This window comes from Odontesthes bonariensis, chromosome 7, assembly GCF_027942865.1.
Source record: "Odontesthes bonariensis isolate fOdoBon6 chromosome 7, fOdoBon6.hap1, whole genome shotgun sequence".
NCBI lineage: Eukaryota > Metazoa > Chordata > Actinopteri > Atheriniformes > Atherinopsidae > Odontesthes > Odontesthes bonariensis.
The window spans coordinates 34,457,081-34,470,308 of NC_134512.1; the positions used below are offsets into that span (position 1 = coordinate 34,457,081).

Sequence of the window (13,228 nt, forward strand, 5' to 3'; positions counted from 1 at the left end):
CCGACTGTGACATTTCCAGATACTGAACGCTATTTTTGAGCGGCGCTGCACACTATGAAATGCCCAACACTGTTTGATATTGTAGCTGCGAATGTTATTCACAAGTTTAGTTGAAAACGGTGATTAGAAATGCTGCTCTGCGTTCACAGCTGACAGAGGTGACCTTTAAACTGTGGCTGAATTCATCAGATTTTGTGATACTCTGGCTCTGAATAAGGCAGTCGCAACATTTTTGTTGCTCTGGTTGGTCTCTATAAGCCCACCCTCAGTCCCTGACACGAGTGGTTCTTTGCTCTGGACCAGAACCGGGACCGCTTTGTTGGAAAACGCTCATGATTGTGTGATCATTCTTATAACTTTTCCATACCTCTGTTTATGTTGTTCTCTGTGTCTGTGTGTGTGTGTGTGTGTGTGCATCTTTGTTTTTCTTTTTTTTTTTTCCTGTTGAGCAGTCACAGTGGGAAGAAGAAAGTGGTGAGGTGTGTGTGCGTGGCAATTTACCCTCAGAACCCTGCTTCATTCCACAACCATGGACTGCCCACACACACACACACACACACACACACACACACACACACACACACACACACACACACACACACACTCAGAGCTGGGCTTGGCGGATGTAAGTTGTAATTACGGGACCCCCTGGCCTCTCACTCCGTCTTTCTCCCTCTCTGCCCTGCCGACCTCCCCCTTTGATCTGTTTCATGTCACCAGCTTTCACACACACACACACACATTTCATTCTAACCACATCCACCTTTGTTTCCTTGTGTGCGTCCCTCCCTCTGTTTCTGAGCACTACTTTTTGTTGTAGCCAGTGTGAGCTCTTTAATTCACACAGGAGCCTCTTTTCTGACCGCTTTGTTTCAGAACTTCTGCTTCTCCACATTGATGCTGATGCTTTGGATTTTTCCTTCTCTAACGGACCGTGCACCGAAGCGTGTGCGTGTACGAGCATAAGTATATCTGTTGTAAAATACTATCAGCTACTTGTTGATGAAATAAAATAAATTGGTTGTTTCCTGTAATACTAACACACACTCTTTGTATTCATACTCTTTGTCTGATTTTTAAGAGAATATATTTATTTATCCGTGTCCCAGGATAGTTTTTCTCAAATGTCCATCACTCTTCTTCTCTCGTATCTTTATTCTTTCTTTTAAATTTTGTTCTGTGTATCCCTCACCTCTCTTTCTACCTTACTATTTCAGCGTGTATATTTCTCCTCACTTGCTTCGTCGCTTCTTTTGCTTTCATGCTTTTGGACGATACAGCAAACTTAAGAGTGTAGCATGACTTCTTCTGATTGTTGGTAACTCAGCGAGTTATTCTGCAGGTTTTTTTTTCAAAAGCAACAGGTTTTCAGTGTAGTGATATGCTGGACAAACTGTGTCTACTTTCTGTCAGAGAGCATCATCAGAACAGCCCCTCGCTCTTCGTCTGAACCGACTCTCTCAGCCATTTTACTGATAAATAAAAGCAAAATCAAAGCACGCAGGTGTCTAAGGCAAGCTTATCAGATGATATCATGTTTGTAAAATCCCGTCCTTCTATTTGACATGCAGTAGTAGAAACAGGTGGTTAATTTCTATCCATTTATAGAAATTTGATATAATAATTAGTTAGGATTCAGTAGTATCAAAATACAGCTCAAAGTAGCGCCTGACATGGTTGATAGTAAGCAGAATGCAAAAACTTAGTATCTATTATCAAGATTTTGTTTGTCATTACTCATCGAAAATACAGAGACTGATATGTGTCACCATTGTGTCTAAAAACACAAGCCGCCCAGCAGTCTCCTTTAACTCCTCCACCTCGTTCCTCATTGAGTCTTTTTTTGACCCTCAGGTGGTAATCTTGTCTTCTTGAAGGAGTAGTTCTTTAGATAAAACACACTCTGTCCTGATGGTCTGAATGAGATGAGGTGACTGCATGTGTCTGTATGTTTGTGTAAGATTCGTTCTCTTGTCTCACACAGAAACTCTGTCAGCTTTAAAAGTGCAATCAGTTCATGACTCCAGTCTCTCACCCAGAGATGAAATAGGTAGAACAGCTCGAGCTTCCTGCCCTCTCTTTGACAGGTTTCACTACACATGGTGACTTTTGTTAATGAGCAGTCAGAGATGGCGTACCTCCACCAAAGCTGAATGGAAAAGCTTCCAGTTGGCTGTTTGATCCCCCGTTTCTCCAGTCCTCCCTCTGATGAGTCCTCAGTGGAGATACTGAAGCTCTCATTTCCCACAGCGTACTAAAAGACTGAGAGATGCTCTGCATATGTGGAATAAGAAGTGCTGCGTGAATGGATGAATGTGGCTTGTACTGTAAAGTGTTTTGAGTGGTCAGCGGGACTGGATGAATGCAGTCCATTTGCTGTGAGGCTCTGAGCTGCAGAGGCATCTTGGTGCACCGTGGAAAGCTTTTGTAAGTGCACGACTTCACCGACAAAGACGGCAAAATGTGCTGGATTTCTTTTGATGTCATACAAAGAAAAGGACATGTTGGTTTCAGGTTTCCATGAAGTAAGAACTAAAAAAATGGCAACATGTTTTGCATGTTTTTAAGCAACAATAAAAAGTCGTTGTGTATTGATTGTCCATTCTTTTTGGAGTCAGCCAACGATACTGTAGAGATTTCTGGTAAATTTAAAAAAAGAGCAAAGACACTTTTAGATTCAGTCACATTTGTGGTAAACTCAGGAAATAGGCTTCAAGGATAATTCACAAAAAAGTGATGGACACATTCACACACAGGGCCATCTTTAATTGATCACGGTACAGTTAGTTTTTACTTACTGCGAGTGAAACGCACAAACAATCCCGAGAATTCAGATTCCTGCAGGAAATAGTGCATCTCTTTGTTTTGACTTATTTGTTTTGACTTATTTGTCATTAGTATTTGCCTGCATGTGTTTGTGTTTGTGTATGTTTATGCATATTACTTCCTGGATGTTATGTGTGTCTGTCTATCCCAGTGTGCATTCTCCCTCTTCATCCCTCCTGCCGTCTGTGCCTCTAATCCCTGAGTGTGTCAGTAATGGCAGGTCCAGGTGTTCTGCTCTGCTCTGCTCCGCCCCCAGGGACTCCTCTTCTATGTGTGTGTGCGTGTCCGTGTGCATGTATTCCTCTCATGGGGGGTTTAGGAGCTGTGAGTAGGGGGCTGTCCAGGATTTCGTTCTCCAGAAGGGAAGGGTTGGAAGGGGAGCGTTGAGCTGGAGGTACCCGCCTCTCGCAGCTTGCTCTTGGGGTTCCCTTGGGCACAAGACCCCCTCTACTGTTGTCCCCTGGGACTTCAGAAGCCTCATTGCCTCTCTGTCTCTTTCTCCCCTAATTTTCTCTCCTGATCTCTGCCTCTCATCTCTACTCCGTTCCGTCTCTTGGCAGCTTGTACTTCTGCAGTTATTTTGCTCCAAAAGATGAAGACTTGCTGGGTTAAAAATATAGAGAAATAGGCTGGTTTGCTGATGTGTGTTATGGTGTGTTTGTGTTCTGAACAGCTCGCTCCAGCTGCCCACATCACTTATTTATAGGTCCCACGTATGCCTAGGTGAATGTGGGAGGACCTTAGTGTGTGTCTGTGAGTAATGTTGTTGATACATCAATCACATCCTGTTAATATAGATACAGTTTATTTAAAACGAACAATGCACACTTGATCCTATATGAGGTTCTTGTGAGGCACTAATTACCTATTGGTACTCACAAGGTACCACTAATAATACTTTGAAATGTAACTCATCTCTTAGCAGTCATAACTGTGCATTATTGCAGTAATGTGGGTCCTTCTGGCACATCCAGAAGCCTTCTTATGAGCATTAACATTTGTGTTTTGGGTGTGTATGAGTGACGTAAGAGTGTAAAAGTGTGCACATATGTGACTCAGGTGAATGGGTTTCTGGGTTAGTGAGTTGTCTGCTCGTCCACCAAACCTCATTCTTATAAATAGATGATATAGCTGCAGGCGTGCACACAATGAGATCAGTGCGAGCGCGCTCCCGAAAGCCTGTGTGCATCTGTGGTGTACTGTACATGTGTGTTGGCATGGTGTTGTTGTTTATCTAACACTCCTGCCTGACAGCTGGTTCTCATTTCTGAGCGAACAAACAGCAGACAACATGGACACAGAGAGAAAGAGGGACGGATGCAGGAGGAGGGAGAGAAGAAGAACTCAGGACACAGGGAATGGAGCCACTAACCCTTGTGGTTTAGGTGCCTTGCTCCCTGTTTTGAGGGAAGACGAGGTAAATAATTAGATGCAAACAGCACGGTAAGATGAAAGGTTTGTTGAGAAACTGTTTGAAAAAACAGAGGATGAGTTAAAGAGGGAAATGTGGTAACAGGAAGCAGATGACTGCCCTCCTCTACCACATGGTGTGTGCTTGAGAGGGGGGGAGACAGACGGTGTGTTTTGTACATACAGGTCTGTTCATGTCGTTTCTTTGTTTACTGGTAATATCAAAGATCCTGTAGATCAGCAACACAGATTTTTGCATTCTTATCTAACGTTTAAAATCCTGTATGTAACATTTTGGACCTTTTTTTAAAATTACAGTGTTACATTACATTCACTGATAGGCCTATCTATCGAGCAACAAATTGCATCCATATCAGTAGACTAAACAACCAGTTGAGGAGAAAACAAGCAGCTAAGACCTTTTTCTTCATCAGTGATTTCTATCTGTGAGAAGCCACATCAGTGTGTGGATTCTCGTTTTCTGCCTCGTGCTTGCAAGGTCGACTCAAGGTCGATTCACATGTTGTTGTTTGTTCTCGCATTACATAACTTTTCACTATTGTACCCTCAAACGTTTCCTCCACTTTGTTCTTTATTTGTTCTGACCCGGCCCTGCATGCATGTTAGTCCATGTTGGCTCTCGGTGTGGAGTACAGAGCTAAGGTTTTCCTCCACTGAATGAACCGCCTTCATCATCTAAAAGGCCTCCCACACAGAGAGGGACAGGACCAGAGACCACTTTGCTCAAAGGTTCTGTTTGATGAAGATTATTCTGCTTTAGTGTGACACCCAGAGTTATTTTTTTGAAGTCATATATTGGACCTTTAATACAGAGAGGTGAAAAGCTAATGTGAGATCCATAGATCAATGTTACTTATACTCTAAAAGCTCGTTTAAGAGTTTTTCTTGACTTCACGAGGAAGCTTGGATGTTGGATTCCGTTTTTTAATTTTTGTGGTGGGGGCAAAACCTGTCATCTGCCAGCCCACTGTCCACCCACCCCCATCCTTAGCCCCCTGCCCCTAACCTTCTGCCCTCACACACATATGCACACACACACAAACACACACTGCCCATATGGAGCAGTTGGCGCCCAAAAGCAGCCGGACCCATTCCCAGGGCAGGAGGTGAGGGTCCCCACAGTCTGCACAGAGTGTGTGAATGCATGTTTGCGTGCTGTCTGTCCATCGAGTCCTCGCCCCGGAAAGCCTGCTGCATCGTCCTTTCTGTCAGTCCTGGCTGCATCTCGTGTGGTTGTGTGTGTGCGCTTGTCCCAACAGACTGGATCCCATGTGAGCTGCAAGGACAGCAGCAGCGGACTGTGGGTCCTCTGCACAGGCCAGGGCTGCAGCCGTGTGCATATGTGTGGACTGCCTCTCCCAGTTAACACTAAACCATATCATGAATGCATTTAGTAGAGTGTTACAGCTCTCACTCTGTGTGTTAAAGAGAGAAAGTCAGAACCAGGCCACTTATGCTGACTTTATCTGTGGAACTGTGGATGAAAATCTTTCTGCATTTCCTCCCTCAGCAGCAGAATCACTTCTTTTCCTCCTGCAGCATTAAATAGACTACACAACAGGTAGTTTCAGCCAAACAATATGACTTGTCAAAAAAACTGTCCAACTGTGCGGTTCTCATTATGCATGGCAACCAATAAGCTGTGCTGAGCTTGCTAGTTGCCATGTCAACTCATGGTAATCACCCGGCCAGGTAGGGATCTTTCTTCTGTTTTCTTGTCTGGCTGTCCCAATTCTCCATGTATTTGGAAAAATACTCCGATTATTCTACCACAGCAAAGCCAAACGAGTGGCTTATTACGTGCACCGTCATGTTATGCCTTTGGCTCTGCCTCCTGTGTTACACCCAAATGAAATAATAGACAAGCTTCAAATACTTTCTCAGTTAATAAGATGGTCCCTCGTTATGTTGCCGGACCACCTCTTGAAAATCATAGAAGGCAGATTGCACAATTTATAAGGGAAATAGAACTCCGTATTTAAGCTGTTGCCCACTGAAATGCTTTCCAGCTTGAACCTGAAAGTAAACAGCCACTATTATTACAAGCTGCAGGATGGAGCTGGAGAAATTACAGCAAAAAAAACCCACGTTTTTCATCACATTCAACTCAGTATAGGATATTAACTTGTACCCCGATTGTGTTTATATGTGCATGTGTGTGTCACTGTATGAAACAGTGAAAGCCAGAATGAAGCCAAGGGTGGAAGTTGTTTTTCTGCCCCCTGTGGTGAGTCTGGGGCTGCGTGTGTGCACGCCTGGGGCAGCCTGGGGCCATCAGAGGGGGCCTAGGGAGCAGTGAGAGGAGGGATGGAGTGAGAGTGAAATTGAAGGATAGGAGGTCAGCAGGGGTCTTGCAGGGAAAGGTGCCGGTTTGGACTGATAGCCAACCAGAGGAGTAGAAAGGAGAGCGAGATGGTCGGATAGGGTGAGCGGGGGTGGCAGGAAGGAAGCATGAAGGGGAGATGTGGAGAGGATGGTGAGAGTTTGCACAAGGAAACCAAAAAACACAGGTTGAACATGGCGTTTACAATTAAGAAATGATGAATATCAACATTTTTGTTGGACCTTTTCTGAAGTAAAAATTGAAGTAAAAATGAAATCAAACCTTTTTTTTTAGGATAAGATTTTATTCTCAAAGTTGATTGCATGCTTAACTCTGCAGCTCACTCGGTGTGTTATTAAGTCGTCATGTTAATTCAGAATTATCTGTAGGTAGTGGATCACTTCAGCTCTTTTGTTAGCAACGCTGGGACCTGAAACCTTTTTGCTGCTACCAGCTGAGCTCCTTTGATTCAAACATCAAAGCAGTATAGAAAGCATGACATACATAGATTGTTTTTCCATTTCAGGCATTTTGCAGACACCGTTTTCCTGAGTAAACTAAATGAACAAATGTTGTTGAGTGTTTGTGTCGTCTCAGTTCATCAAGTTGTTTATTTCATCAGGATCAGATGAATGCCGTCAGATATTTGGAAATACGATGCAGTGTTTAAACTACACAGTACTGTGGAAAAGATTCGATCCAGTCCTTATTTCTTTATATTTTCCTTCCAAGCAGCCAGACTTTCTTGTAATCCTTTAAAGTGTTCTGGAGCAATAGTTCTCCAGGCTTTCTGAAGGTCTGTCAAAGTTTTTCTTTATACATTGGCTGCTTTTGTGGTTTTTTTTTTTTTATTCTTAGGCCACTTAATACTGACCTATGAATCATTCAAGCTTTAAAAAGGCTCCGAACTGATGAACTGTTGTGTCGACACAAAGCAGACAACTTTAGGAAAAAAACCCAAAACATTTTAAATTGGATCTTTAGGCACTTTGTTCCCAGCAGCCTGTCACAGAGACACATCATTTGTTCCCGTTTCTTTAGTTGCATCTGTGAAAAACAGCAAAGATAACACAGTGTGACAGACAGAAAACAGGATTTCTGCAGCAACAAGGTGATTCCCAAAGAGCTGTTAGCTGAAAACTTGGCATATCTCAGCATGGTGTGCAGTGTGTCCTTAAAACATTTGAGGAAACTGGACAAGTGGAGGACAAAAGAAGAAGTGTCAGGCCTAAAGAACTATCTCCAGCAGATGAACAGGATCTGAAAGTGATGTCCTTAAGAAAGAGGAAAAAATCCAGCAAAGACCTGACACAGGAGCTGAGAGATGCATCTGGACCTTCAGCTGATCCATCTGCTGTTGGCCCAAGCCTCATCAGAAATGGGCTCCATGGAAGGGTGGCTGTCAGGAAGCCGTTCTTAAGGAAGGGAAACAGGGAGAAAAGGCTGAGCTGTGCCAAAGGACACAAGAAGTGGGCTGAAAATCAGTGGCAGCAGGTCTGATGGAGGGATGAATCCTCCCCAGAGCCCGGAGCTCAACATTACTGAAGCAGTGTGGGATCATGTTGGCAGAGAACGGAACAAAAGGCAGCCCACATCCAAAGAAGAGCTTTGGGATGTCCTTCAAGAAGCCTGGAGAACTATTCCTGAAGACTCCTTAAAGAAAGGACAGAAAGCTCGTCTGAGAGGGTTCAGGCTTTGTAGGAGGAGAAAGGAGCTCAGAGCAGATGTTCACTTTAAAGCTGCTTAGAATTGTAAAAACTTATAGACTGTATTTACGTTTATGTTTGCATACGTTTCAGTAAATTGCTGCGCCTACTTTCTGTTTTCCTATAAATATATAAAGAAATGAGGGGTGATTCAAGACTTTAGCGCAGTCGTAGCGACTTTATATATTATGAGATGGAGTTTCTGGTAATAATAGCTCCCTCCTGTCAGTATAATTCATTCATAAAATTTACCCCTGTGTGACAGACTGAGTTTGGACGGGGGGGGAGTGGACGAGGTGGCAGAAACATGAAGAGAAATTGATCAGCATGTGCGTCTCTTCATTAGTGTTTCACCAAGGCTGTGTCCTCCACATGTTGCCTTGCTGTCTGGCCTATTAGAGAGACATGCAGGGAGTGTGCATGTTGTTTGAATGTGTGAGCCGTTTCAGGTAGACTCAGGCGGTCCATTTGGTTCCTTTCTGGTCTTTTCCATTTTTTCTTTTAGACCCCCGGGTTCTCTCCTTTTTCTCTCCTCTCCTCTTTATCCCGCCATCTTTTCCCTCTCCTCTGGAGTTCAGAGTCTGTCCATCTGGAACATCTCCCCCCCCCTCCCCTTCACTCCCTCGGTCCCGTCCAGGCTGAGACACGGGGGTGAAGGCCAACACCAGTAGGGGAGAAACTGTTGGAGACTTGGAGGGACAGAGGGAGAGATGTCAGTGCTATAATGAGTAACAACATGAAAGGTGACGGAGGGAGGGAGCGGTGGAGGGAGGTAGTGGAAGAGAGATGAAGACAGAGGAGTAGAGGGACTGCTGTGGACAGAGGGAGGGATGAAGAATAGAGGGAATGGATGGGAAAGAAGAAGACTGCAGAGTGAGAGATAAAGCGGGAGCGGAGCGGTTTGGGGCCCCGTGGTCCACTCTGCTCCGTTCATTCGTTTTCATTCGCCAGAGAAGAACAGAAAAAAGGAGGAGGAAGAGGAGGAGGAGATGGGCGTAGGAACAGCATGTGTCAGCGCCCGCCTGCTCCTGTTTCTTTCTCTTTTCCCCCCCCCAACACTTTCTCCTCTTCTCTTTTCCTCCCCATCAACCGTCCATCCTCCCCATCCTCTCTCCTCTTGAGGACTCTTCTCTAATTTAACTTTTCATTGAAATTTTCTCCGCTCCCCCCCTCCCCATTCGTCAGTTTCTCCCAGTTTGCCATTCAGCCTTGTCTTGCCAGGTCCCCTCGTGGCTAACTGACAAAGGCGCCGTTAAAAAGCCGTGTGATCCTCCATTTTAGCGCCAGCCATGCTAGTCAGAGGATTAGGGCTCTTTAATGACGCTAATCTCTCCTCCCCTTCTTTCTCAACACCCCTCCATCCCCCCTCAAAAAGTGATTTTTTTTTTTTTCCCTCCTCCTCTGACTGAGTCTCTGTAGTCTCTTCAACACACTTTCCCACCTCAGAAACATTACCATCCAACTGACTCATGCCCGTAATGATCCACACGTGTCCAGACTGTCGTTTGTTCTTTGCTACTTTGTTTCTTCCGTCTTTGAGCTTTTTGTTTTTGTTCTGATCATATTGGGGGGAGTATTTCTTTGTCTGGTGTTTGTCTTAACGAAGTTTTCTGATTTAACGAAGAGACAAAAAGTGAGAGGGTTTACGATGCGTCTTTTGTTTCGAGGCCGAATCACAAGCTCTCTCAGGCTACAGGCGGTTAGCAGTTGGTGTCTGGGTCGCCGTTTTACATGTAACACCAGCTGATGGTTCATCTACTAGGATGAAACGCATTTCATCCACTGCTCTGGTACTGTTTTACTAACATCCCAAAGAATGCAGACAGTAGTTTTTGAAGAACTCGTGTGTGTCGTGTATCTTAATGGATCAGTCCCACTAAAAGGGGGTTGCGTCTTGATTCTGAAGAAATTTTCAAGACTTTTTTGGTGTGACCAACCTTAATTCGATCCTCATTTGTACGATTAAACAACTCGTTTCCTCTGCTTTATATTTCCTTTCCTGTTGGATACTCAAAGGTAATAAAGTAGCACCCACATGGAGCCTCAGAACAAAGTTGACAAACCTTATTTTTGCCAGTTTAATGTCAGCAAACAGTTCAACAAACGTTTCAAAATGTCATTTATAAACAGGAATTTGCAAGTTATTGACTGAAAGGTCACATCGTATTTGACTTCTTAAGGTCATATATGTATATACATTTTTTTTCTCCAATTATTAACAGCAGCTTAAAATTTGTGAGGCGTTAAGTGTTTTTGTTGTTCTGTTGCCAAGCCGAATAAAGGTGAGTAAACTTTGTGCTGAAGCTCCGTTGCGTTGCTGTGATTTTGATTCAGCACCACGAACGAATAGACTGGCCAGCTCATCATTGTGTGTGCATCACAGCACAGGCAAACCACAGCAGTGATGTTACAACGCTTACGTTTCAGCCCAATAATTTCCACAGTTATCCATACAGACTGAGAAACAACTAAATTGTTTAGGCTCGGTTGGCCCTGTGGATCTTTTATCCGGTCATCTGGTTGCACTGGTTGCAAGTCATCCACAGTATATTTGTTCTTTTTTTTTACACTTTTGTAAAGCTATGATTCAGACACTTTTCCACCCCTTTGTCTTCTTTAGTCTCTAGAAAAACAATCACAATAAACAGTTCGAAATAGCAGATTTTTCTTTATTTTGAAATGTAGATGTTGCCATAAAATCATCATAATACTTCAAACTGAAATCTGCCTTTTCTGGGTTTTAAAAGTGTGAGATCTCAACTCTGTGATTGGTCTAAAGATGGCCTTCCTTCCTGGGATATAAGATGTTTATGCGTTAGTGAGATTTAAAGCTTACTTTGGACCCACTCGGAGCACAATCTAAACCAGTGCGGTTCCCGTATTGTGAGGAAAAAAAAGTTGAATTGAGTGCACGCTTTTAGGCCTCTGTATTCCTTATATTTTTAAACCTTTTTTCATTTTCCTTCTTGCTTCCAGTCAAATGTATAATTAATTGCGTTGACAGTGTTTTTTAAGTCAGACCCCCCCTCCTGCAGAGTTCTATTTGCTCATCGCAGTGCCTACGTTTCCACCACGATCGATGCATCACATGAATCTGTTTTTCTCTCCCACTCTCTGCAAGTCTTAATACGCGGCAGACTAGACACACACGATCGTGGATAGAAAATGATCAGGAGAAACTTGTCTCCTGTTTGCTTTGCAGAAACTTTGTCTTCATAATCAATTTTAGCACAAGTCACTTCTGACATTTTCCTCTTTCTCCCTCCCGTTCCCTTATTTTCTCTCTTTGATTTGCTGATGGCCTCGTTGATGTAGCTGTCAGATAAAGGAAAAGAAAAACAGACTGGCCTCTCCTGTCTTCATCTTTGCTCTCTTTTATATTTTCCAGGCAAATGCTAAATAGCCTCACTGTGCTGCTTCAGAGCGCACAAAGAGCAACAGAACAATATCAAGCATTATTCAGCCCCCACTTTTGTCGCCTCAAATCCTTTCTGAAGTGTCTGTTAAAGGAGTCGTGGCCCTTTTTGTCAACTCCGTGCCACACTACACAGGAGGGGGAAGAAGGGAGAGGAAAAAAGGGAAGGAGCAACGCATAATCTCCTATGTATGACAGATAAAGGGAGTGAATATCGCCATCTTTCCGCTCTGCTCTCCACATCTCCTAATCGGTTTTCCGACGTTTCAATCTGCCAAGGCCCTAATGAAAATATGATGAGGCGGATCTATGGTCCTTAGGGAGGGATGGAGGGATGGGAGGGATGGAGGGAGGGGATGGCTGCAGAGGGAGGATGAAGGGAGAGAAAATACACTCTGTCCTTATTTCTGGGCTCCGTCGGGGATACATAGTTCTTGGAGCTTTCTATTTAGATGTTGCCACTGCCGGAGTGCATCTCTCTTTTTTTGTTTCATTCTCTCTTTATCTCTGCCATCCTCATTTTTATTATGTATTTGTGTGTGTGTAACCAGGATAAATGTGTTTATTATTCTTTTTTTTGTTTATATCCCCTTTCTTTGCTCGTTTTAACTCCCACAGGCTTTGTGTCTTCCAAGAAAGATGAAACTTAATCATTTAATGCTCTATGTTTTACCCCCTTTATTTGAAATCCTGCAGCTGTCATGTTCCAGGAGATGAATTAAAATCTTTCCACATGTGTCTCCCTCCTGTCAGATGGTGACGATGACCCGGCAGGTCTGTCGTGGGTGCCTTCCTCGCCCTCCAGTAAAGACGTGGCGTCGCCCTCACAGATGCCCGATGGCTGCTGCGACCTTGGCATGGCCACCGGTGGCGAGGAGGAAGGAGGCGCAGGTCTGCCGTACCCCTGCCAGTTCTGTGACAAGTCCTTCAGGTATCTTCTGTGATGCTGCAGGAGTAACCCCTCCCCACCATTGAACAATAATGCAAATTTCCTATTTGGATGTGCAGTTGCTCCCTCACATTCCCCTCATGAATATCTATGTGTACATAAATAAACTGTAGTTCCAGTGTTACCATGATAATGTGCAAAAGGAAGGCAAGAGTAAAGGGAATGAGGTGAATACATTTCTCACTAACCTCTCCAGGGACCCAGTCAAGAGCCATTTTAAGAACAGCTGTCTCAAACACACCACGCACTCATCATCATTATTCTCTATATTACTTCTTCTACCCAGCTGTTCTATCTCTTACTCTCTCTTTCTTCTTTTTTTTATTCATTACTCTTCTGTATTATTCAGTACGTGTGCCTTGTTTTTGAAAATAACTCTAACTTCTCTTGCAAATGGGCGAGATTACTGTTGATGTACCAAAACAACAGAAACAAGTCGAGTCTCTTTATTTTTTAAACGATTTCTAGATTTTTTGAACCATCCTTTGTAACCCGTGGCCCTCCATAGTGACACCCCAAGGCTCAGTGCCGGGGTCCTGTAGCTTTTCATTGTACACCACCTCCTTTAGTCCGGTTAT

General features: G+C 43.8%; 1 protein-coding gene across 3 annotated transcripts in view; it reads left to right on the top strand.

Annotated features, from left to right (window-relative positions):
- znf423 (zinc finger protein 423) overlaps positions 1-13,228 on the top strand; it is a 166,046-nt gene that overhangs the window by 62,314 nt on the left and 90,504 nt on the right. For all 3 annotated transcript variants that reach the window (XM_075470669.1, XM_075470671.1, XM_075470670.1), the window contains exon 4: positions 12,455-12,632. In XM_075470669.1, the coding sequence (XP_075326784.1) occupies positions 12,455-12,632 (178 nt within the window). The remainder of the gene's footprint in view (positions 1-12,454; positions 12,633-13,228) is intronic.